Genomic DNA, 25,627 nt, shown 5'->3' on the forward strand with positions numbered 1-25,627 from the left:
GGGGGGGGGACGGTCTCCCACAGGTGAGATACCCCAGGAAAGCTCCCGTTTGCCTGCCTTTAGAGCCCAGCTCACAGAAAAAGCCCCACCTTTGTTAATCCCTCTCACCACCACCACCTTCTACCACTGCAAGGGAAACTACAGTTAAGATTTTAAAAGCAAACAAAACCTGACAGGATTCATGGAGGAGAGGCCACATCTACACACCACACTGACCACGTTGGCCCCGGCAGTGACCCAGATCCAGCTGCCTATCCCAGGAGAGAAAAGGCCGTGTGACACTGCTCTCAGCTGTCTGTGTGGTTTGTGTGAGCAGTGAGTGACACTGAGGATGCTTATGGGAAACCAAAGGCCATGATTCCTCCCCTCAGTGGAGGGGCTGAGATTTCCTAAGCACTAGCAGACCCTGAGACAGCTACCCCACAGCAGAAGCCATGCAGTGCACCCGCCCCTGTCCCCGGCCCCGGCCCTGCCCCCAGCACACTGCCTTCAATAGCAACCATCCCGGGACAGTTACTGTTGGGTGAGAGAGGAAACACAGACTTAAGAGGTGGCCTTCCAAAAAAAAAAAAAAAAAGCTGGCTTCCTTCCTTTAGTCTCAAGAAACAGGATTGGGTGGGGGCAGGGGGCAGCTTTGCAGTCAAAGCCAAGCAGCCTGAATGCTCAATGTGTGTAGCACAGGCCCAGCTGCTGCACAGATTCACCCCTGCCATATCCAGGCCCAGCCACAAGCCCTCCCTCAGCCCCCACATAGTCACACTGTCAAGGAGGCTTGTGGTGCAAGACAGCATAAACCCAGAGTTCTGACCTGGATTCCATGTGGAAACAAGTGCCCTTCCCCTTAGTTTTAAGCCTTGGGGACTTGATGTAAGCAGAGGTGGGGGCACTTGAGATGAAGTGAGGAAGGAGTGCCCTGGTTTTGGTTGCAGCAGAGGGAGAGGACAGTGCTCACCCAGATTTTCTTTGAAAGACAGGCTATTTGCTTTGTAGGAGGTCAGCGAGTGGAATGTGTGGGGAGTTTTCAGAGCTTGTTTTCATGGTGCCTGACAGCCCTTGGCAAACCTTATCTGGGAGTCTTGGACAACCAGGGAACCCCAAGGCCTTATCTAGCCTGGGCTAACCTCCAAGGCCCATCTTCCTGGCCTGTCTAGGACCCAAGAATGACAGAGGCCACCAGCAAGCAGCCAGCAGCCAGCGGTAACAGACAGAGGGGAGAGCCTGAGAGTCAAGGTCTGTGATTCTGGAGGAGCATCTGTCCCTAGCAGGTCCTGGAGAGAGCCTGGCAAGGCTGAGTCTCTCAGGGAGAGCATGCTCCCACCTTCTCTGCTGGCTGTCGGCCAGATGACCACAGAACTGTCTTTTTTATTTGCTCCTGTTTATACGGGCTGCTGTGGGCCCCAAATCCTGGAAAATCTCAGCCATAACCAGACAAGGTCAGCCTCCTGGTCTCTGAGGGAGAGAACAGGCACCTTACCTGCTCCTGAGAGTTCATCACTCGCAGCTTCATCTGCTTCAAGTAGGTGGAGGTGAGGGGCATGTTGTAGTCAATAATGCCAGACACCAGGGGGGATGGAGGCTCATTCTCTGCAGGAAAAACAAAAGGAAACCCCTTTCAGTCTGCATGGAGTGGGAGCGGGGGTGGGAGGCTGCCTCCCTGACAGAGGGCTAGCGGTCACTCACTGTCCACCTGTGCGGTGTGCAGCACACAGTGTTGAAAACGCTTGCCAGTTAGGTGCCAGTTTTCCAAAAAAAAAAAAAAAAGTGAGACTTGGCTGTTTCAAGAGATATGAAAGGTCTGTCACACAGGGTTCTTGTGACAACCATGTGGCCCTGTAGCAGCCACTTCTTACAGGCAGGACATGTGTGTTTTGCCAGGGCACAGCTTTGCTCACTCAGGCCACCTGCCAGGACCCTGAAGGCATTAAGTTTCCAACTCTGGCCAGAGCCAGCTCTTCCTGGTAAACACCTGCCTCTGCCTGTCCCACTCCAGCCTCAGCCCCACAGTGTCCCCCCACCAGAGCACCCTCCGGGACCAGATGGCTCACAGATCTGAGCCAGGCCCCCAGTACCCTCCACCTTCCCGAATCCTGGTGCTTCCATAATTGCATGCAGAGGAGGATTTCCTCCTGCTTATGGCTCTGCTGTCCCGAGAATCAAAGCTATGTGTGTTCTTTTTGTAGAAAATCTGCAGTGTGCAGAAAGATGTGAGGAAGAAAATTTTAAAGTGTAATTGCACCAAGCAGCCTGGCATATGCTTCTGTTTATTTTTCCTTGTGACTCTTCTTTGCATACTTGATATTATAATGTACACAGAGAATTATAGTTCGCTTTCCTCTCAAAAAAACACATTTATTTTAATTAAATTATTTGAGACAGGGTGTTGCTTTGTATATAGCCCAGGCTGACCTTGAACTCACGATCTTCCTGCCTCAGCCTCCTGAGCACTAGAAGTATTTTTCCTCCTAAACATTTTGCTCTGAGTCTTTTCCCTTATTTTCCCTAAGCCGTATGGTTAGTTGGATATATAGGCTAGTGCAGCCAACCTGCGGGGAGTACCTCTGGCAATAGGTACTAGTCTGCATTCTTATCTTTTCCATCACAGAACTATTCTAAGAAATGGGATTTATGGGTCAGAAAGTAAAGATGGCTCAAGTCTCTGCCCAAGGTACCCAGGCCACCATCCTGGCTGTCTATTCTCTAGGCTTCTCCTGTCCACAGAGGCCTCAGGATCTCCATTTCACCAAAGGGCTAGGGTCTGAGCTGGGTGAAATGAGAGTTTGCCTACCTCTGTCACTAGCACAGCCCGGATACAATCTGCAGAAGAGGCAGGTGACACTTTCCTCTAGAGCCAGCACCCAAACCAAGGAGGACCCCACACCCAACACTGTGCCACGTGACGAGGCCACGTGACGAGGCCACAGGACAGACAGACACTTGTGTGAATGTCTAGAGGTGTGAACACAAGGAGTCTGAGATGGTTCCGTGGACATTACTAAAACAATTCATCTTTGACTTGAGTGAGAAGAGGAGAAAAAGCCTCAGAAACATGGGGTGGGGGCAAAGTCATCCCTGGAGGGGGGCCCTCCAATGTGGCCAGGGCAGGAACAGCCTGAAAGAGGCTGGTCCTAGACCAGACTGGGCCCAAGACTTCTGTATGCCTTTTTTTGTGGTGATAAATGTATTTTTTTTAATTCATGTCTTTCTTTAAAAAGACTTATTTATTTATTATATGTATGTACACTATAGTTGTCTTCAGATACTCCAGAAGAGGGTGTCAGATCTCATTATGGATGGTTGTGAGCCACCATATGATTGCTGGGATTTGAACTCAGGAAGTTCGGAAGAGCAGTGGGTGAGCCATCTCTCCAGCCCCTGATAAATGCATTTTAATGAATTTGGATAACTTCTGGAAGCATACACTCCAAGGGCAGCAGACCCTAAACCGGGCGAGAGCGAAGGGCTTACTCTTTCCCTTCTAAAGCTCTCAAGTCTTACAACATACGAATAAATTACATCTAAAACTGTGTGCTGGTCACCGGTGAGTCTAAGTCCATACTGATGATTCCGACTCAAAATGGTAGCTATTGAATCCATGCCAGCCCACTCAGAAAAAACAAACCAAACCTGAGTGCAGCATTCTTAGTGCTTGCCACTAGCCTGCCGCTACACTGCCCAGATTTCACTTCACACCGGGCTCACTGGCACTGCGTCGTCGTGTGTGTGTGTGTGTGTGTGTGTGTGTGTGTGTGTGTGTGTGTGTGTGTGTGTCTGCTGACAGTGGGGAGGGCTGCTCCTTATTCTCTACCTTTTCTGGGTGGGGTAGGGAATCCTGTGCACATGGGCCTAGCCTGTAGGAAAATGGAGCTGGCTCTTGTTCCCCCTTTTCTTCAATAGACCACCATCAACCTAGACCTGACTTCCTTAGGTCCAGGGAGCTTTTAGGCCTTATTCTACCAAGACTGACTGGGTTGGAGGCAACACACTAGGTCAATGGTTCCAGGGACACTGAGGTGTGGTTACAGACAGAAGCCATGGTCCTGTCTCCAAATCCAGGTGTTTCTGGCCAAGAAGTGTGAATTCACTTTAATTTCCTCAAAGTGCGAGGTTATCTGGCACGAAGTTGCTAAACAATATGGAGGCTACTAAGGGCCACCCATCCTCCAATGGCCCTAGTCATAAAGGGGCTCTCTGCACTTGGCTGTCCACACAGGCAAGATGCCCTTATGTAACTTACATCATACCTGAATGCCAGGGATGCTTACCAAAAAGCATTAATAAAGCAGATGGCAGTATGGCTTAGGAGGGAAACCCCAAAAGAACAGTGCCTAGGATGGTGCTCTGCAGGCAGAAGGAGAGGGCCTTCCCTGGTCCTGCTCCCGAGCACCTCTGCAAAGCAGAGGATGCTTCCGGGACCCTATGAGAGCCTGGAGTGCCTTGAAAGAGGGGGACAAGATGCCTGCAGTAGAAAACACCTGTGCTGGTGGGCCTCGAAAAACCTAGTCCCTCAGTTCCCAGAGCAAACATCCCGTTGTGGCAGCAGTGCCAAGGTAGGCAGGATACATGTCCAGGGAGGAAGGGAGCCACAGAGCTGGCATGGGAGGTCAGAACTGGCTCACCACGGTGAGGAGGATGGCAGAAAGGCTGGGGGAACCCCATAAGCTCTGGATATGGTGAGTGGAACAACAGTAGATGCAAAGCCAGTGGCGCCCCAGTGTAGGGAGAATGTCATGCCAGGGGAGTTAAGGCAGAGTGTAAACACAAAGAAGGGATTTCCTGGGTTGTCTGGACAGCGTGGTCCTCTGTGCCAACACATGTGGTGGTCATGCCCAGGCCACTGCAAACAGCCTGATGCCACTGCATTGGGCACTGTTACTATGGAGAGAGGAGAGTTAGGAGCCAGCATCATCATGGAGGCTAAGTGGCCCAGCAGGCTGCAAGGAAGAGAGGCTGAGGAAGTGCCACCTAACAATGTTTCAACACCTCCTTGCCAAGAAAAATGGAAACCAGCCCAAGTGCTCAGCCTGACTCTCTGGGGCTTTGAATAAGACAGGCCAAATCAAGCTCAGCCTCCACAGTGGATACCAAAGGCACGTGTCAATCTACACAGTCCAAAAGGGAATGACCTTCACATTCTCCAGGTGCCCGTTCTCACAACCTTTTATCGAAAGAACTCCTTAGTCTAGAGATGACAGAAGTTCCCAGATATTGGTTGGGTACTAGAGGATGTCTGCATAAGGGGCAGAGAAGCCATAAGACCAGCCAGCCTTGTAGAGTTCAGACTAGGAAACAAAACAGGAACCCCAAGGCTAGGATGAAGGAAGGTAGTCAGTGGATGGGCAAGCTCCAGAGGCCCTGCATTCAGAACGTTGTCTTTTCCCTGTCTGCATCTCTCGTCACTCACATTTCCTGCTCACTGCATGAAGGGGAAGAAGAGGCTGTGAGACAAGGATTGTGAACAGGGAATGGGCCATATGGGAGTCCATTAGAGCCAAGAGGGCTTTGGAGTAGTTTAACAAAGCTTTTCTAAGAGAATAAAGGATTTCTCAGGCAAAAAAACTGAGTACTTCCTAAGGTCTCCATACAGACCCACAGACCCAGGGAATGGGTGCAGACAGGACACCACCACACAGAAAGGCTATGCATCTCCCACTGCTACTCAGTGAGTGTGTTAACAGGGAGAGGAAAGGCCAGCTGACAAGGTGAGACAGAAGCCAGCAATGGACAGGGGTGTGTCTGGAAAACACAGGAAGGGGGGATCCACAAGCTTGGCCCTGGGAACTGCACACAAGTCTGACTTGATGATTCAATTGCTCCAGAGGAAGCACAAGCGCAACCTGTGTTATTCGTTGCCAGCTCACAGTTTGCAACCTTGTCACAGTATGCTGTCACAGAGAGAAAGCAGGAGTGTACCCTCAGAGGTGGCTGCTCTGAGGATCAGCTCTCACTGGAGTTGGTGGAAGAGGTTGTGGTGTAGAGGCCCTGGAATCCAAGGACCTCCAGACTCTCTGCAGCTTGCCTTGCTTTGTTTATGTTCCTTGTGTGGAATGGGGAGCTGGGGGCTGCTGGGCCTCACACTCTGCTGGGACAAGCTGCTCACTGGGGCCACTCTGCTTCCTCCTTTTCTTTCCAGCATGAGGCCAGGAAGCAAGGCAGTCTCCCAGCAGCCCCGGAGGAGACTCCATCCTGTTCCCTGTCCCCCTCCCTCCCTACCTTCCTGGGACAGGAATAAGAGGCCTACCCCTGGCCACAGGGAAGGGAGGGCTAGCAGGCAGTGGTGCAGCCTGAGGAAGCACTATGGGTAGAGATCTGACCTTGAGCTCCTGCCAAGGACAAAGCTGGCAAGGATTTGAGGACTGATGCCTCGGACCATGGAGCAGACAGAGAGTTCTCTACTGGCAGTCCAGAAACCAATCTTTCCCTTTTAAATCTAGCTCATGGATGGACCCAGCTAGTTTGCTCAGGGTGGGGGTTGGGCACCTCTGACCTTCCCTTTGCAACCTCTGGCTCAGAGTCTAGGGAGAAGGGGAAGCTCTCTGGGCCAGAGCATCATAACCTAAGGATGGGCCCATGTCCCCAAGGTATCCACAGAGCTGCAGGGCCCTGCAGGATGGGCTCCTTTTCTGTATCTGCCTCACCACAGCCCGAGAGGAAGACATTCCTTCCACTCTGCTGAGCAAGGCAGTTCTGCTTCCTTCCCTCTCCTGGGAGGTGGGAGAGGGAAGCCTGGGTGAGTGATTTCACCCAGCACCTCTTTGGGTCTTGGTTTCCTTGGCTGTATGCCAGGACTGACAACTCATAGCTATTATGAGCAGGGGATTCTCAGAGATGTTCCCTAACCTGCTGTAGGCCACACAGCAGGGGATACGACTGCACACCAGCTCCCCCTGGCCTGGGACCCACTCTTCTGTGGGTTGTAGTCTGATTTCAAGTAGTCCTCTCTGCAGTGGGAAGGTCAGCTGCCTGGGACTGAGGATAGGCAGGCACCTGTCCTCCTTTCCTGTCAAGATAAGCACCAGGAGAGAGGCTCAAGACAGTCTTCAGGCTGGTTTATATTCTACTCAGTTCTGGGCTGTGAGCACCCCCCTTCTCCTTTCTTGGGCTGAGGGTGGGAAGGGCCCTCCTAAGGCAGAGGCAGCCGGTGGAGAGACGAAGCACACAGCCGCTAGGCTGCCTGCACACAAGTCCCCAGGCTGAGGACCTTGCAGCCTTTGGGGAGGAGCACCCTCCTCACCATAGGAAACAGCAGGAGGGCCAGGAGACTACAGTTTTGTTGTGCCTGACTCCTCCAGTTGCTATGGAAACAATTAGGGCAGAAACAGGAGGGGACCAGCATACTTAGGTGGGCAGGATCCAGGCAGCCAGCACCAGGGTCCAGACCTGCAGTTTGGGGCCTGAGCAGAGAAAAGGCCCCCAAGTCCATTTGCAGGCCAAGGATTATCTTGGCCCTGGGGCCAGGCCATGAGTAACAGAGTGATAAGCATCCCTTAGGGTCACTCTCCCATATTAGAGCCCTGAGTCAAGCTCAGGGATGACCTCTCAAGCCTTATCAGTCCTTGGAGTAGAGACCCTTTACTGACCCCATGCACAGAGCTGAGACCCACACTCATACAGCCTGGCCTAGGAGCCTGCTTTCAACAATAGAGCCAGCATTAGTAGGCTCAGGACCTTCACAGGTAGCTACTGCTTAGTGGCTCCTGGACAGCAAAGCCTCTAGATCTGGTGAATCAGCTGGTGTCAAAAGCTGCTCAGGTGCTTGTTGCCTGTGTCCCTGTCACTGGGCTGTCACAGCAAGGTCCACTTGTTCTCCCCAGGTGGGTGCCTGCCCTTAGAGGTCTACCTGGATAAGTGGTTTCCTTCCTGTCCACTCCTACTTTGTTCTCGTGGTCAGACAACTGCCCCCACCCCTTCTGTCCTGTTGACCGTGGCTCATAATTTGCAAGCCTAAAGCCAGGAGAGGCACAGTGTGTCATGGGAAGGCCCAGAACCTTGATCAGTGTGACCCCAAAGCCACAACACACTAAGCCACCCGTGCCACCCGTGATAACTATGGCCAACTGTGCTAGCCTGTGCTATAGTCAAAGCCAGCTGCAGGCAGACAAACTGATGGGCTGTGTAGGGAGATATTGGAGGGGGACCCTCAATGGTCTTACTGGGCTGACCAGAGCAAAGGGCAACTTCAGCTAATCACCAGTGGCCTGTCCATTCTCAGTTCTAGTCAGTCCTCACTGATCTGATTGGAGGTCACATGGGTGTGCACGGAGGGTGGGGAGCAGACCTTAGTGAGCGTGCAGCACTGGAAGGTGTGAAGGACCAAGGGGTAAGAAGAACGTGTATGTCAATCTTTAGAGACCCAGATCCATGTGTACACGAGTGGACAAACAGCCCCAGGGGCAAGGTCAAGTGGCTAGGATGGCAGAACCCAGAGAACAGGAAGGTTGGCCACTTCGAACTAGAAACTAGGTAGGAGGAGAGAGGCTAGCCTAAGCCTTGAAGGGCACGATGGATAGGTTGTTGGCTCATAAGAGAAGCTTAACATTTACAAAACCAATAAAGAAGAAGTGTGGTGGTACACACATAATCTCAGCACTTGAGACACTACAGCAGGAGGATTGACAGTTTGGAGCCAGCCTGGGCTATACAGTGAGACTCTGTCTCAAAAATAAGCAAGTAAGCAAGTAATTATTAGAAAGTTAAACAAATCTAAACAAGGCTCTTGGGGCAGTGCCACCACCCACACTGGCCTCTGGAGAATCTGTCCGCTGCGTGGCCCCCACCTTTGGGCTCCGGGCCGCTGGAGTTAAAGTGCATCCTCTTCTGGCATTCCGTGCAGCTCATGAGGAACCGAGTCACAGCCTCTCTGGGGAGGAAGGCGTAGGTCTCCGCGATCTGCCAGAAAACAGTTTGCACATCATGTGCCACCTTGAAGGCAACTTAGTCGCCAACAACATTGAGGGGCCAACAGCCTCTGTTCCTTTCTGTAAAATGAGCCACTTGTTTTTAAAACTCGAATAAAGGAGATTAAAAATTGAAAATGAAAAGCATTTAAACATGATCTAGTTTTAAACCTCTAATAAACAGTATTCTTCTCAGAACATTTTATTGCTGCCACTAAAAGGTGAGCTTGTGAACATTGCTCTAGAATATGACAGCCTCTCCTCTTAGAGATGTATAAACTAAGACCCCCTTGTAAATTCACTGGCCCAGTTACAAAGCCTAGTGTTCCACCACTGATGTCCTCTGCTAACCCACAGGCCAAGGGCCTTTTTAGGCAGAGCTATAGAACGTTGGTTTGGGGCATCCAACTTTCCACATGCTTTCCTGTAACTAAGGATTGCGTTGAGGCCACACTGCTCTTGAGAGGTAGGACTGCAGATCACAGCACCCCACACTGAGGGAGGAGAGCTGGCAGGAGAGAGGGAAGTAGAGATGGAATGGAAAGGGTATGAAAGGGCTGGGTAGGAAGCAGGAAGGGTGGCTGTGGACCTGCAATCTAGTAAGGGGGTCAGCTTTGCTCTAGGTTTTGGGAAACTGATTCTGATTTGGCTGTCCATGGGGTCCAAAGTGGACAGCCAAATTGATGCCACCTTTCCTCGGCCAGAGGCGGCCTGACAGCTGATTTCCCGTGCTCTGCCTCGAAGCTGGGTTCTCCCGATCCTCTCCACTAAGGGGCAGCATCACCCAAGCATTCCCGCCCTTAGCACAACCCAGCGGAAAGTCTGCTGAGGGCTTTGGGGACTCTGTGAACTCCACTGGGCCCTGCTCCTCCCATAGCCAGTACACAGTCTACTTCTCCAGGGACTAGAGACAATTCATGGACACAGCAGCCCTCTAAGGAGCAGCCTTCAAGGCTCTGGCCCAGCCATTGGCCTCCTTCATGTCCTGCAGAGTTCTATAGCTACTGCTGCCAGCTGCAAACGAGAGTTAATTTTGGTGACACAGTTGTTACTTCTCAGCTGATTTGATGCTCCGCAGAGCAGGCAGTCTCTTTGATGAGTTATCTCCCTTCTAAATCCCCTGTCTGATTGCCTTGCTCTGGAGGTCAAGGACAAAGGCAAACCTTGAGTCTCCGGCTGGAGCCACAGATGGGAGAGGCAGAGTGGAGGAGGAAGACAAGGTTGGCCCACTTTAGGGATGAGCACTAGGAGATAAGTAGGCATCTTCATCCTAACCTGGAGTTCTCGGAGTCCTTTCAGAGCATGCCGAACTGGGAATAGTGAATTTGTTCCAGGCAGAGCCAGAGCTGGGGCTGACTGGCCAAATGATGGGGTCCCAGACTCCCCTGAGATATTGCTCCCAAAGTTAGGCCTCAGAAGAGCTGAGTAGTTATGGGAAAGAGAGCTGCAGTCAGCTGAAAGGAGTGTGAGGCTCACGCCAGGGGAATCAAGCTTGCTTCCTCACCTGCACTGGAAAGGCACAGACTCCAGAACAGCTTCTGGTCAGGCTCCTCTACTGAGGGCTGCACACAGGGTCAGCAGAGCTATCTTGGCTTCCTGGCCTTCAGAGCACACAGGAGTCTGTCTCTAGGTTGGGATAGTGGCCACAAGATCTGATCTTGGCTGGGCCCCCAGCAGTGGCCCTGGGTCCCACAGGGGAAAGGGAGGGGTAAAAAGTCCTTGGAGCTGTCAGTGGGTGGGGCAGTATCAAAGGAAGCTGGGAGTTAGTTCTGTCCCTCCTAGGAACCCATATGGACAGCACACCCTCCCTCTTTTCTGTTTTCTTTTCCACAGAATCTTTTGGTTCAACCTTTGATTGGTCAGGACTAGAAATGGAACCTCTATTTCTGTTTGTGTGCCTGGATGCCACAGGCCCATGGAACACAGGACACACACACATACAGACACACATAGTAAGACCAGAAAGGCAATCCTCACAAACTCACAAGATGCTCTTATCAGGAGGATGGTGGCTTTCAGAGGGTTTCAGACCCTATTCTAGAAATAGACACACATGTACAAAAAACCAGAGTACATGGGCTGCCTGCATGTTCTGGGAGGAGGTACTCCAGGACCCCTGACCCAGTACACTTCCCTCAGCTGTCCTGGGCTGCCTGCTGTGTTGCTCTCAGTCTCCTGCCAGGATCCTGAAACCATGTATGGATTTCCCTTTTCTATTTTCCCTAGTGTTAAAAACTGAGAGATTTCACAGGCAGGGAGAGCAGAAGCTATTTGCAGAGTCGCTGACTTGCAAGGCCTGGTTTTCACTCCCCAACTCAGAAGTCTACAGAGGCTGGAAGGAGGGGCAGGGGGGGGGGATTTGCACCACTTTACAAGATCCTCCTTCTGCCCTGTGGTGGATTAGCACGTGGTGGGCCTGGAGCAGCTGCTGACCACATCTGGCCCCAACTCCAAAGCGGCCTAGGTAGCCAGATCCGGGCTCTGCAAGCTGATCTGGCCTCTAGCATCCCTGAGGGGAAGGGGAGGTAAAAGGGTTCTTCCAACCTAGATTGGCTAAGACAGGGAAAGCCCTGGGGGCAGGGGGGTCAGGGCACCAGGAGCTGCCTGGAACTTCCCCAAGTTTAGCACCAGTGAGACTCCTGGGATCTTTGGATACTCAAGTCACCCTGATGGAGAGGCTATGACAGGACTCCCTGGTCAAAAAGTGGCTCCTTCTGTATCATTTGATGGAAATGCCTTCTGCCTCGACTCTCAAAACCTACAGGCTTTAAAAGCACATAACCATTCTTCTCTAATTCTTTGCTGAACAGTTGCTAGAAAGATCCTCTTCCCTAATGAAGAACTGGCCTCCTTTAGCACCCCAAACAAGGCTGCCCACTTCCCTACTGTCTCCCAACCTCAAAGACACTTCAGGCTTGTAAGAATTTGAAAGTCCCTGTACCTTATAGAAAAAAAAAGCAGACCCAAGATTCAGGTTTGGCAAAATACATGGTGACAGATCCAAAAGCCACTCATCCAAGAGCTTGATGAAAGCCTGCAGTGCCAGGCTGTGCCTCTCTCCAGCCATGCCCAGGGTTTGCTTGGGGGCTTTTCCTAAAGGGGGCTCATGTCTACAGAGCAAGGCTGAGGAGCTAGGCAGGGGTGGAGAGAAGTGAAAGCAGATGAAAGGAGGGGCACACAAGCATCCAGCTACCATCTCTGCCCTGGAAACAGGAAGAGGGTAGCCAGGAAAGGTGGCAGATGGGAGAGAGGGAAGGGTGAGGAAGTATGGAGGGGAAGTGGGACCTCCTTGCTCTCCAATTGCTGCAGGAAGGCCCTAGCCTGCTGGGCTCAGCCTTGGCCCTGTGCTGAAATTCCAGCTGTGTATGTAGCCCAGCCCACTCCATGTAAGTCATGTGCCAGCTCCAGGCTGGGCAGGGAAATGGGGCACATGGCAGCATATGCACCAGAAGCCAGAAAGTGCAAAAGGCTAGCTGTCTGCTTGGTCCAGGAGCACAAGAGCCGTCAAAACCAGTCCCACTCAGCTCCAGCGTCTGTATACCCCGAAGGCCACAGACCCCACTGAGGAGTACCTGTGGACAAGGCTTGGTGCTGGGCACAGAGGAGCCAGGGAAACCACCAGATTCAGAGCGCCAAGTCCACACGCCTGACAACAGCCAGTGGCCCGCTTGACAGTTTGCCTCAGGAGACCTGTGGCAAGGAAGGATGGGTACTGGTCAGCTGCCTGGCTCCAAACACCAGCTGAGTGACTTCAGGCAGCTGTGGCTCTCACCTTAAAATGGGGCTCATGTGTCCCTGCTGTACAGCTCATGACTGTAGCCTTTACATGGCTCAGACTTAGGAGGTGGAATTGGAAAGGGCTGATGGTAGAGCCAGGCACACGTGGAATTTCAGCACCATGGCAGGCTCAGTGATGAGCAAACACAGTCTCCTCAGTCCAAGGACACCCTAGTCCTAGATGGATGCTTCTCCCTTCTGTGGCCTCACTTACGAAGACCCTCAGCCTGGCTTCCTTCCTCACAGGCACATCTACTGAATAGCAGGAGGAACGGGAAGACAGGGTGGCCATGCTGTGGCCCTGAGCTGCTTTCCTCACTGCTCAGAGGCTCCCAGCAGAGGGGCCATTCTAAAGAGTAGCAGCTCAGTGATTGGCTGCTTTTCCAAAAAACAGGGGTTTGATTCCCAGCACTCACATGGCAACTTTATAGCTGTCTAAAACTTCAGGTCCAGGGGACCTAATGTTGTCTTCCGGCCTTCATGGGTACAGCACTCACATAGTGTACAGACACATGAAGAAGCAAGGAGCTAAGTACCCATCCAGGACAAAAACTATCAACTGAGGACAAGGGTTTCTGGAATTTGGGATTCTATGAATTGGGACAGATGGGGAAATCTTACATACACGTCACCTCCACTACAGCCCAAGGCTGTCTACACACAAATACAAGCTGCCTGCTACTCAGGTTTGACTTTGTACAGGTGACTTGAGGTTCTGGGTCTGTTTCTTTACATAGGAAATGGCCCATTGTGCCTTAGTCACAGGATGGCCTTTGGTGCTCAGCTGAGAATAAAATGACTGGCTTGTGGGCTCAGAGCTGGGCATGGGCCATGGGTATAGACTCACATGTAGAGCCAATAGGGAGGGAAGCCTTTGCCTAGCTCCTCCTGAAGTTGGGGCTGTGGCTCTGTCCATAGTCCTGTTCTCATTTCCCTCATGTGTAATATTTCTCTAGAAGTCATTCCATTCCTTTCTGCCTTCCTAAAGGTGGCCAGTATAGACGCTGCCTTTTCCATGAAATTTAGAGTTAGCTTATCTTCACTGAGCCCCCAATGTTCTTGCTCTATCAAAGCTGGTCTTGGGGGCATTTCCTTTTGTACATATCTTTTTGCCTTCAGCCTCTTCACCCCAAATCCAACTGTGACCTTCTGAAGGTATGAAGCAGGTCCTCAGACCCAGAGCCTCTGAGAACTCACGGGGCTAGCTTACAGTGCTGTGGTAACCTGGCTAAGCTCACACAGGAGGCATCTGGGGCAGGCTGGCAAGCGCTCTGTGCCATGCTGTGGAAGCACTGGCCCCTGCGATTCTTATTATCTGTGCTCCCCCAGCAGGCTACAAGGGGCTGAACTGGAGAGAGGAGGGCTTCCTCTCTGCCCTGCCCATCTCCTTTTCTCTCGCTCCCTCCCTTCAACCTGCTTCTTCTTTGTGCTCTGACCGCAGAACCCGCCCCTCACCCTGAGAGCCATCTCTGGCTGCCATGCCCTTGCCCCATGCCCCCCTGGATCCCCAAAGGCCGCTTCATCACGCCTCAGCTCCCAGCCCCGCCTCCCGCCCAACATGTGCGGAGCCCATGGCCTCCTGCCAAGGCCTGGGGCTGCCAGCAGAGGCAGAAACAGAAATCTCACCGCTCGGTAGGTTTTCTTCTGCCCAGCGTGCTTGGGGGCTTTGCCTGGCTCTGCAGAGCTCTCCACGTGCATCGAGTAGATGATGTCAAAGAAATCTTCCACCACAGCAACCCGTTTCAGAGAGATGCCCTCGGGCTCCGACAGGCCATCTGCCCCCTGTGACAGGGTGGACAAGCCGTGTTAGTGTCAGGGCTGATGGAGGGTGAGAGCTGGGCCCCGAGGCCAGGCCACAGGTCAGGGGAGGGGGGCAGGGTCTTAGCTGCTTCCCTGGCCCAGCACAGGTACCAACAGTTCCAGTTAGGGGTTGGGGAGGAGAGGGTACAAAAGTCAGCGTGGTTGAGGGGGCTACTAACCCTACCAGCAACAATGGGTGGAGAAACACGACAACACAAGAACAAATTAGGAAACCAAGAGGCTCCATGTTCACAATTCAGACAGATTGTGCCAGACTCCCAGAGAGCTCTCAAATCACACGCCTTGCCAAGACCATCCTAGAAGTCTCTGGGGAGGGGGAGTGCTAAATAGATGCGGGCCCCATCAGGAGCTTGCCAATTAGCAGTAACCTTTCACTGTGGTCCTGGGTTGGGGTCCCAGGGGACCAGCTACCATCACCTAGGTAGCTCCTGCCTTTGCCCAGGCCTTTCTAAAAAGCTTTTCATCACTTTCCTTCCCCATCCCAGCAGCTGAACGCCAGCCGCAGCGCCCGGACTCTTTGTATGGGGAGATGCACACAAAAACAAGGCTGGAGGCCATGTGGATGTCGCAGGGCTGTGAGCCTGGTGGTCATGGGCCCAAGCCTCTTCTTAGACTATCAGCTGGCTCAACAAGGTGTGCCAAGATGGAGGCTGAGTTCTTTGAAGCAAAGAGCTGTGGAAGGCACCTGGGCCCCACTCCCAGCCCCAGTGAGGGAAGCGGCCAAAGGGAGACACCAGGGCACGAGTTCTAGGTGCTCCATGTAGGTGTTTCCTGGTCCACAGAGGTCTGGGGACACCAGCTCTCCTCTAGCATCCCCCATGGGCAGGTTGTTAAGGCTTTACAGGGCTTTGGAGAACAAATAGTACGGACAACACGCCCAAAGCACAACTCCCGAGGTGAGCCTTCCTCAGGAGACTCAGGACAAGGACAGCAGCCCAGTGGAGGTGTGGAATTCATGCCTGGCACATGGTAGGCGACTGACAACTGCTGCTGAGCAGGTAGTAGGCTAACAGCAGCAGAGCAACATAGTTTGGACACACTCTGGCCCACCACGCAGTAGTTATCTTGTTTCTCTGAGCCTTATGCTCCCAATCTTTGAGAGGGAAAGAAAGCACTCCGCATTGCCCACAAACTTCTATAAGGACAAGCTGAGAATATGGCTGCAGCACTCTGTACCAGGCCTGAAGGCAGGGCTATTTCCATAAACGCCATTACTAAGACATGTTTGGAATTGATGGGATGGTGCATGCCTTCATGTAGACCTCGCTGAGTTTGAGGCCAGCCTGGTCTACCTAGCAAGTTAGACATCCAGGGCTCCATAGAGACCTTGTATCACACATGCACACACACACACAAGTGCTTTATGGTTGGCCAAATTTCTCCAAGTATATAACAGAGCTGAACATTACAACCCTGGGAGGTTGTGATGGCCAGGACCTGCCTGGGAACAGGGACAGTGGATGGACAGTCAGGCCCTCAGACATTCTAAGGAGAATGCAGGGCTTGCCAGCATGCCACAGATTGGCTTCAGTTTTATCCCTTGTCTTTCCAGACAGATATGTAGTGGTGGCAGAATGGGAAAGGCTTTTTGCCATTGGCCTGCTTGGGGCATCTATGGTGTGGGCTGCTAAACCCCAGGCAACATCTCTGCATGATGACCTTGGGCTGTGGCCTCACCAGCCTGACACAGCCCTCTCGCCAGTCAGGACCCATTTCTATGGGGACTTCTCAGAGGGCAGGCATCTGTGTAAGCACATATGTGCATGTGCAATACATGTGTGCAGGAGAGCCACACGCTGGCCCAGCCTCATTGCTCTGCAGCTCCCACAAACTCCCAGCTTCCCTGACAGTCACTTATTAGATGAACTGTGAAATTTCACATCGGCCAGACTCATCTTTACCTCCCTCTTAGGGGATCCCCACTCTTTGAAATCCTAAGCTCTGTACAGGCTCACCAGTGGTCACTAGGTCCATGCTGGGAACCAAACTCAGACACTTTGTAAAAGCAGCAACCACTGAGACATCTCTCCAGAGTTTACAATGGCAAAAACAAATGAACTTCAAGGATAAACACAACTGAGGTTTTAGTTCTCAGTTTGGGTATAGCTATGCAGACATGTGGACAGTATATTAAAAAGTCTATTAAGGGCTGGGGGATGGTGGCACATCCCTTTAATCCCAGCACTTGGGAGGCAGAGGCAGGTGGATTTCTGAGTTCGAGGCCAGCCTGGTCTACAGAGTGAGTTCCAGGACAGCCATGGCAATACAGAGAAACCCTGTCTCGAAAAAACAAAAACAAAAACAAAAAAAGTCTATTAAGGGGGCTGGAGATATGGCTCAGTGGTTAAGAGCACTGACTGTTCTCACAGAGGTCCTGAGTTCAATTCTCAGCAACTACATGGTGGCTAACAACCACCTGTAATGGAATCCAATGACCTCTTCTGGTGTGTCTGAAAACAGCAACCGTGTACCCACATACACGAGATAAATAAATCTTAAGAAAAGGTCTATTAAGAACACTTGCGACTTTCATCATCTTCTATAGATCTGTTCATCTTTAATTTGTTACCTATTTTTGTTAAAAGAACATTTGCTGGCCTAGAAGTCACAATGTAGACCAGGATGGCCTACAAAGACCTATTTGCCTCTTTCTCCTGAGTGCTGGCATTAAAAGTGTAAGCCACCATGCCCAACTTATTAACTTTAATTTTGAAAAAGTATTAATTTCCATGCTGTGTGGATGTCTCTAGGGATAAAATCTCTTGCTGCATAGCATGAGAACTTGAGTCTAAATCCCCAGAATCCACCTAAAAAGCTGGGCATGGTCACCCAAGTTCCTGAGACCCAGGGCTGTTGGTACTGGGGAAGACAGGAGGAACTCTGGGGTTCAGTGAAGACCTTGTGTCAAGGAGAGTGGAGAGTGGCAGAGGAGGGCACCTGGCATTTTTCTCTAGCCTCCATATGAGCATATGGGTATATAACACACACATGCAAAAATTAAAAAACGAAATAGATGCTGTCATAAAAAATGTTAATTTGGGGCTAATGATACGCCTCTGTGGGTAAAAGCACCTGCCACCAAGCCTGATGACCCCAGTTGGATCCCTGACTGACATGTAGCAGTAACTGACTCCTGAGAGATGCCCTCTGACCTCTACACAACACTCGTGCACCCCACCCCCAAAATATATAAACCTAAAATTCAATTAAAACGTTAATGTAAGCCGAGCGGTGGTGGCGCATGCCTTTAATCCCAGCACTTGGGAGGCAGAGGCAGGTGGATTTCTAAGTTCGAGGCCAGCCTGGTCTACAGAATGAGTTCCAGGACAGCCAGGGCTAAACAGAAACCCTGATTCAGAAAAACCAAACCAAATCAAACCAAACCAAACAAAACAACAACACCAACAAAACACTGTTAATGTAAGCTGGGTGGTAGCATTATACACCTTTACTGCCAGCAATTGGGAGGCAGAGGCAAGGTGCTTTCTGAATTCAAGACCATCTTGGCCTACAAAGCAAGTTCTAGGACAGCCAGAGCTACAAAGAGAAGCCCTATCCTTAAGAACCAAAAAATAAATACTTAAAAATTCATACCAGAAGTATAAAGAAGCAGGTTTTAAATTTTGATCACTTTAATGCAGAGGAATACCAATGGGTTCACTTACTCAAAGGCAGATGGACCTCCCTACCCACAGGACTCTTTCATTCAGAAACAGTTGCCAGAAGAGGGAGATGTAATATCTGGTGGGCAGGGATAAAGAAAACAGCAAGAACAGTGAGGCAGAGAGCGCCCTCTCACCGGCTTGGAAACCTGGGGTGGCCCATTTTACTTTTTCTTTTTTTGTTTGTTTGTTTGTTGTGTTTTTTGAGACAGGGTTTCTCTGTGTAGCCCTGGCTGTCCTGGACTAGGCTGGCCTTGAACTCAGAAATCCGCCTGCTTTTGCCTCCCAAGTGCTGGGATTAAAGGCGTGCACCACCACTGCTCAGCTACCTTTACTTTCTTTTTTGGTTATTCAAAACAGGGTCTCTTGGTGTAGCACTCACTGGGTGTCCTGAAACTCACTTTGTAAACCAGGATGGCCTCCAACTCAGAGATCTGCCTGACTCTGCCTTCAGAGAGCTAAGTGGCACCACCACTGCCAAGGTCTTCTTCACTTCTTGACACCATTAAGATGTGTGAGGGGATATGTGTGCCTGGGGACATGGTTCACAGCTAAAGCATTTGCCACATAAGCAAGAAGACTTATGTGTTCAGATCCATGTAAATACAAGAAAACTGACAAAGGAGGCTAGTCTTAACAGGAAGATCTAGGTTTGACTGAGAGACCCTGCCTCAAAAAAATAATCTTTCCATTCCAGCACTAGGCAGGGCAGAAGCAGATGGATCTCTGTAAGTTCTAGGTCAGCCTGGGCTACACAGCAAGATTTCCACACAATACAATAAAATCAGGTAGGACAGAGATGAGCAAGAGCATTAGCCTCTTTCCTCTAGAGGCGCGCACACACACACACACACACACACACACACACACACACGCCCCTGAAAGAGAGGCAGTAAGAATTGCAGGCACAGTAAGCCTGGTAGAGAGAGGCCCACTTCCTCCCTCTGGGTTCACTTAGCCAGGACACTGTGTGTTTGGGACTCTCCTTTTGTCTTTTGTCATTCTGATCGAGTCATTTTTCAAACTAGATCTCACAGGAAACATCCACCATCAGAAGAGATGTGCAGCCCCTACTTAATTCTTAAATGAGATACCAAGACTGTCCTCAAACTTGGAATAAATTTTTCTCTGAGTTCAAAATACACCTAATGGTTGTCAAGTATGATGGTGAACACCACTCATCCCAGCACTTTTGCAGATGGAGGTGGATTTCTTTGAGCATGAAGCTAGCTGGGTCTATAGAGTGAGTTCCAGAACAGCCTACAGAGCTACAAAGTGAGACACAAACACACCACACCACACACCATACACACACCCTACACTCCCCCACATATATACACAACCACACATACACCATATACACACACACCAAATACACATATGTATAAACCACACATACACTACACACACACACACAACACACACACAAACACACACCACATGCACACACCCCACATATCACACACACACACACATGCCATACACACCACACATACATACACACTATACATACACATACCACACACACACACCCCACACACATACACACAGAACAGCCAGATCCATTACCCAGTGCCTGTCCTGTCCCTGGCCTAGCCACCCACCTCTATTCTTAGGCACACTTGGGTAAGCAGTGGCTTTGCACCTGGTCTAATGTGACCATAAAATTATCCCAGGGAAACTTCAAGAGAGCCATTTATCAGTAACTCCCTCTCTAAAAATTGATTGATCGGTCAGGTGTGGTAGCACACACCTATAATCCCAGCACTTGGGAGGCTGAAGAAGGAGTTCAAGGACAAGTTCATTCTGGGCTGTATAGTGAGTTCCAGACCAGACTGGGGGCCAGACAGGAAGACCTTGTCAAAAAAAAAAAAAAGACTGCTGCTTTTCAACCCTGAGTCCTGTAACCCACCTATCTCTGGTTGGGAAGGGGCTGTAACAAACAGAAGTCAGATAGCACAAGGTTTGCAGAGGCATAGAGACATACACTGATGGTCCTCCAGTGAGCTATGACCACCTGGACATTGTGCATGTGTAACGCCATAAAGGAAGAACAGCAGAATGCCTGCCTGGTCTTCAATGAGAACAGCAGGAAAAAGGTGACAAAGAGATCTGACAGCAATAATAGGCCCTGCATCCATGAAGGTAATGACCTTTATGCTAAATGTTGTAGGAGGGGCATGCCTTCCATAGCAGGGCATCCAGCAGGAATATGAGAGAACAGCTAAAGGAACACAAAGTGCCTTCCTGAGAGTCAGTCTTGGGAACCCTACCCATCCCCCACCTCCACCCTGTACTGAGAATTTTGAGCCCAGGGCCTTGTACATACCAGGTCAAGTGCTCTGTCACTGAGCAGTAACTGCAGTCCTCACCATAGCCTTGGGATGCTCTTGACAACCCACTTCTGCCTAGTACCCAAGTCAGCATCATTTAATCCATTGCTATACACAAGCTGCACACCGGACTGACAAAGGAAGTTCATTTTACTTATAGGACTGGATCAGAGGGGACCTGGACTCTCCTGACTATCCCAATTTATACCTGGTCACTGGGGCTTTTTTTCCTCTGTAGGGAAGAACATTGTTATGGTAACATGCTCCGTCTATAAGAACCACCCAACTTCAGAACAACCAACCAGAGCCAAACAAATCTAAACTGGACATGGCCTTCATTTTAAAAAATAGTGAACTACCAACTTTCTTAAGACACTGCCAACTCCCTTAAAGCCAGCCCCTCTAAGTTCTGATCCAAAAGCCAGGTTGCAAGCAACTGAAGCAATCACAAAACGTTCACATGTAACTGATATTTCAAAATATTTAGGACTCTGATCCTCAGAGTGGATACTACATAAGCAGTATTAGACTCACAGGAGCACTTGTTAAATATGGGTGTCTGGTCTCTTCCTTCTCTGAGTACATCCTTTCTCTCTTTTCCTTCTCCCCTGCCCCATGGCAATTCCCCTGGCCTCAATCCTTGGGGCCAGTGAACTCACCTAAGTGCAGCTTCTCAATAAACTTGTCTTTAATATAAACAAAAAACAGGTGCCTGGGGCTAGGGCTCAAAAACACAGTAGAGTGCTTGTCTAGTATGCACAAAGCCCAGGGTTCAATCCCTGGCACCACATAGACTGTGTGTGGTGACTTACACCTATGACACCAGCACTTACAGAGCCAAGCAGAAGCATTAGGATGTCAATGCCATTTCTTGACTGTCTGGGGAGCTCAAGGCCAGCTTAGGCTATCTGCCTCAAAACAAAGAAACAAACAAACAAAAACAGGAAAACAAAAGATGCGTGTTTTCATCATCTACCTCAGCCTATCAAATCTATGCTCTGAGGTTTTAAAAAGATTTCATTCCCAGATGACTATAATTCAGATTAGAAATGTGAGAAATGCAGATTAGAAATGTCTTCATGTTTGAGACATGATGAGTGAGCAGTAGTGGGGGTGACACTGGTTCATTAAAGACAGCCATGTTCCCTGGTTCCAGCCCTTGCAGGTTAACATTTCATCACCAGAGAAGACTACCTTCCTTAATGGGGTTGGGAGAGGAGGAGACTCTTGTTAGGCATTATTATTACAATTCAAGAAATCTGCCCAGCAACTTAGTATGGATTACAGGTGCACAGGCAAGGTCCCCCAGCAAGCCTAACCCTGGATTTTGATTTCTTGGCCAGGTTCCTTTAGGGGAGTCTTGGCAGGTGTTTTCTGGCTTCCTTGGTTTCCTCAAGTGATCAGAAAGAGTGTGTGATATCTAGGGCTGCAAACCAGTGAGAGGAACCAACTCATCGTAGCAGGTCATTAGGCTCCTGCCAGGTGGCTTCATGGCAGTCCTTGGGATCATCCCTTAGATGAGCCCCTCTGATGGAATTTTGTTCAACTCCTGCAGACGCCAATTAAATACCCCCTGGCCTTGAAAAGCAAGTGCAGTACAATTCCTAATGGATGGCAGTTCTGTTGTGATCTCTACAACTTTGAAGTTGCTGGCTAGTAACAAGTTACATACTTATCAAGGTGGAAACACTGTTTCAGCCACCAGGCACCTCTGAGTATAGCACCATCGCTATAATAGGGGATTAGGCTTTGCAGCCACAAGGAGGCCAAGGTTGAGAAGATGTGGCTAAATAGCGGGGGATATTTCTCAAGTGGGTTACTCCTAAGGGCGAGGAAGGAACCACAGAGAGCGTCCTTAAAATATGCGCCCTTGGTGCATTCCAGATCCAACTCTTAACGAGGCATGAAAATCAACGAGATTGCTGCTAGAGGCCAGCTTCAGCAGAACACACCCCAGGGGGAAAACCTTTGGCTTCCACTTGTGTGGGAGTTTGGGACTTCAGGGGGTTGATTGCACAGGCAAACTCAACGATCACATCTAGGCCAGCCACTAAAGAGGCTGAGACCACAGCAAAAGCCACTGGGCATGCTCCTCCCAGATCTAACGCGGCCCGGTCCCCAATGTAATCATTTTGCCCAGGACTTGAGTTTCAGGAGAGGTACTGCCGAAGTTTTATTCCAGCCCTGAGTGGAACTACAAAAAGAACCAAAGGGGAGGAGTCAGCCCCCGCAGAGGAGCTGCGGAGGGGCTGGAAGGTGGAGAGATTTAAAACCCACTCAGAGATGGAAACACTGAATGAAGGACTATCACCCAAACCTCTAAAGTCTGTCTCAGCGTCCCAGGGGAATCTGGTGATGATTTGAAAGGGGCAGTCTGATGGCAGAGGAGGGCCCTGCTCAAACACAGCAGTGACGATAGTTTTATTTCTCCCCACTGTGAATACTACCTAACTGAAAATAAGCAATCCCTTCAAAACAAGGCTCACAGAATTCTCTGGTCTCCAGTGCCAATGCGCCCTGCAGACCTGGATGGGGCAGTGGAACCCCCCCCCCCCAATAAATAAATGTATAAGCAAGGCACTGAGGACTCAATGTGGCACCTGCCTCTTCTCCACCCTTGTGCTCAATCTCCAACTGTTAGTGCGGAGCACTGCCATCGAGTCGCACCTGCCATCTGGAACAGCCTCACATATTCCAAGACCTCCTTTCTGCTTCGCTGAACCTCCATCTTCTTTCAAATCACGCTGAGGACCGAAATGCACACCCAGTGCCACAGGGAAAGTGCCTGGGATGGACCCCCAAACCACAGCGAGGGGTGCCACATCCTTCCAGCTACTCTCAGTAGCGTTTTTTTCTTTTCTGCTCTTCTTCCCCGCCCCCCTTTTCTTTTGGCTCTAACTCGGGGGTTCTTTAAAGGGTCGGGGAAGTGGAGGGAGTACAGCGAGCCAAAGCAACCCTTTTGGGGAGAAGGGTTGGGGAAGTAGGTGGCTGGCAGGGGTGAAGCCGCCCCTGGGCTTCAGGGACCAGCTGCAGGGGTCTGGCTCATCGGAGCAATAAGGGTGCTCCCAGAGGTGAGGCAGAGCCCGAGGACAATCCGGCTCTGCCCTCAGAAGAGAAGGGGCTGGGCCTCAGTTTCCTCTCGTGTGAAATGACACCAAATCCACCACGGCTTTCACTACCTCACAGGAGGGCTGCCGGAACCCCGAATGAAGCACAAACATGCCTGCCCTCTCGAGACATTCATAAATGACCGCTGTTGTCACCACTGCAGAGGGGCGCCCTGAGAGACTCTGGGGACCCGCCTCTCTCGGGAGTCTCAGCCGAGGACTGGGAATGGGGACCCGACCGCTGAAGGGGTTCTAGGCGGGAGGAGGCTCTGAGCCCAACAAGCCTCGCGAGCGGGTCCCTCCGGACCGAAGCGGGCGGCCGGGGTGCGCTAACGAGCAGGGGCCCCAGGTGCGGGCCCCACCCCGGGCTGGGGGACCGAGGGTGGAGAGAGGGGCGCGGCCCGCGCGCTAATGACTGTTGACAGCGCGCGCAGGGGCCGGGGATAGCTTCTAGGGCGGGGGGCGGGGCAGGGGTGAGACCGCTCGCACTCCCCACGGCGCACGCGCGTGCGCCCCCGGAGGGAAGGGGCGGGAAGACAGGCGCGTGCGCGCGCCCGCGCGCGCGTGCCGGCCCGGGTTCGGAGGGCCTTGCTGGAGCGGCTCGCGCGGCTCCTCGCGGGCAGGCAGGTAATGAGAGTAACCATGGCAACCCACCAGAGGAAGTGTATTCTGCAGGAGACGTTAATCCCCTCTCCCCGGAGCTGGGACAGCCTGACTTTCCATTCTCACACAGTAATTAGATACCAGCTGTCAGTGCAGGGGGGACGGCTCCACGGCTGCAGCCCGGCTGGGGTGTGTGTGTGTGGGGGGGTGTGCATTGAAGGGGGGGCGCGGGGATGGGGACGTTAAAGACACAGGGACGCTCGGCGCCCGTGCGCCTGGCCTACTCGCCCGCCGGCGCGTGCCCGCGCACCTGGAGACCCTGCCCGCTCCGGGGACCCGCCCATCCCACGCGCACCTGCTGCGCGCGCGCCCGCCCGCCCGCCAGCCCGCGCATCCTCTCCCTCCCCTGCTCCTGCCCCGCCTCCTCGTTCTCCGCACACCTGCCCTGCTCCGCCCTCCATCCCGACGCTGCCCACCTGTCCTTTGTGCGGGGCGGTACCTCTGGGTCCTTCAGGGAGCCCCCCCCCCCGCTATGTGCCAGGCGCTGTGCCAAGCCCGGACTCCTGCAATTCTCCCAGCCCCTCGGTGGTAAAGCGCCTTCGAGGCTCCTCTCCCAAGGCTCAGCGGGGTGTGGCCATTTGCCCAGGGTCCATACAAACTTGAACACCCACCCTAATGCCTCCCATTTGGGCACAGAGCCACAATGCCTTCCTTCCCTTACAACCCTGGGACATCTCAACCACTCTGGGGGAGATAAAGATCACAATGGTGGCTGGCATCGTGTTGCACCTACTATGTGCCCAACATTTACTGCCTCATTTCACCTTCCAACAGCTCGGGGATTTATTATTCCCATCTTACAGGTGGGGAAAGAGATGCAGAAAACTACTGCTGGCCTTCAAAACCCAGGTAGCCCAACTTCAGGATCCTTCCCCAGCTACTGGGATCTATTAACCCAATCATGGTTTTGAAGGGGCTACAATTCAGCTCACATCTTCTTCTGTCTCTCCTGGCTCAGCTTACTCAAGTCCTTTCTTCAGCATTGTTACAAGCCACCTCTCCTAGGCACTGAAAAATCCAAGAAGCTTCTAGACCTGAAGAAGCTGCTGTTCTTAATTTCTGTCCAGCCTTCCTGAACAGACAGCCTCTTGGAAGTCATCCCCTCTCCATTTCACAGAAAAACTAAGACAAACCAAGGTAGGAAGCTGGCCTATGGGATGATGGAACTTTTAGGGGAGAGGTCAGTTTCCTCAGACTCAGTCGGACCCACAGGCCCCCACCCCCACAATCGGGGGCATGCCAAGGAGAGACAGGAAGCACAGATAAGCAGAGCCAGCTCTCAGGACCCAGTGGCGGCGAGTGTCTGGGGCAGGAGGACGCTATTTGATCCCTTCCCTACTGCCCTGGCCATGACCCTTTCTCTCTCTCTC

At 51.6% G+C, this 25,627-nt stretch overlaps 1 protein-coding gene across 10 annotated transcripts in view; it reads right to left on the reverse strand.

The window, feature by feature from the left end:
- Nucleotides 1-25,627, reverse strand: part of Nol4l (nucleolar protein 4 like) — a 122,022-nt gene that overhangs the window by 60,442 nt on the left and 35,953 nt on the right. For 3 of the 10 annotated variants that reach the window (XM_031372337.1, XM_031372338.1, XM_031372339.1), the window contains exons 2-4: nucleotides 14,298-14,453; nucleotides 8,775-8,886; nucleotides 1,475-1,584 (exon numbers count right to left, since the gene is read on the reverse strand). In XM_031372337.1, the coding sequence (XP_031228197.1) occupies nucleotides 1,475-1,584; nucleotides 8,775-8,886; nucleotides 14,298-14,453 (378 nt within the window). Of the gene's footprint in view, nucleotides 1-1,474; nucleotides 1,585-8,774; nucleotides 8,887-12,466; nucleotides 12,580-14,297; nucleotides 14,454-23,091; nucleotides 23,108-23,154; nucleotides 23,996-25,627 lie in introns of those variants that run through there. The other 7 variants (XM_031372344.1, XM_031372341.1, XM_031372340.1 and 4 more) reach the window with 7 other exon arrangements.

This window comes from Mastomys coucha, unplaced genomic scaffold, assembly GCF_008632895.1.
Source record: "Mastomys coucha isolate ucsf_1 unplaced genomic scaffold, UCSF_Mcou_1 pScaffold15, whole genome shotgun sequence".
Taxonomy (NCBI): domain Eukaryota; kingdom Metazoa; phylum Chordata; class Mammalia; order Rodentia; family Muridae; genus Mastomys; species Mastomys coucha.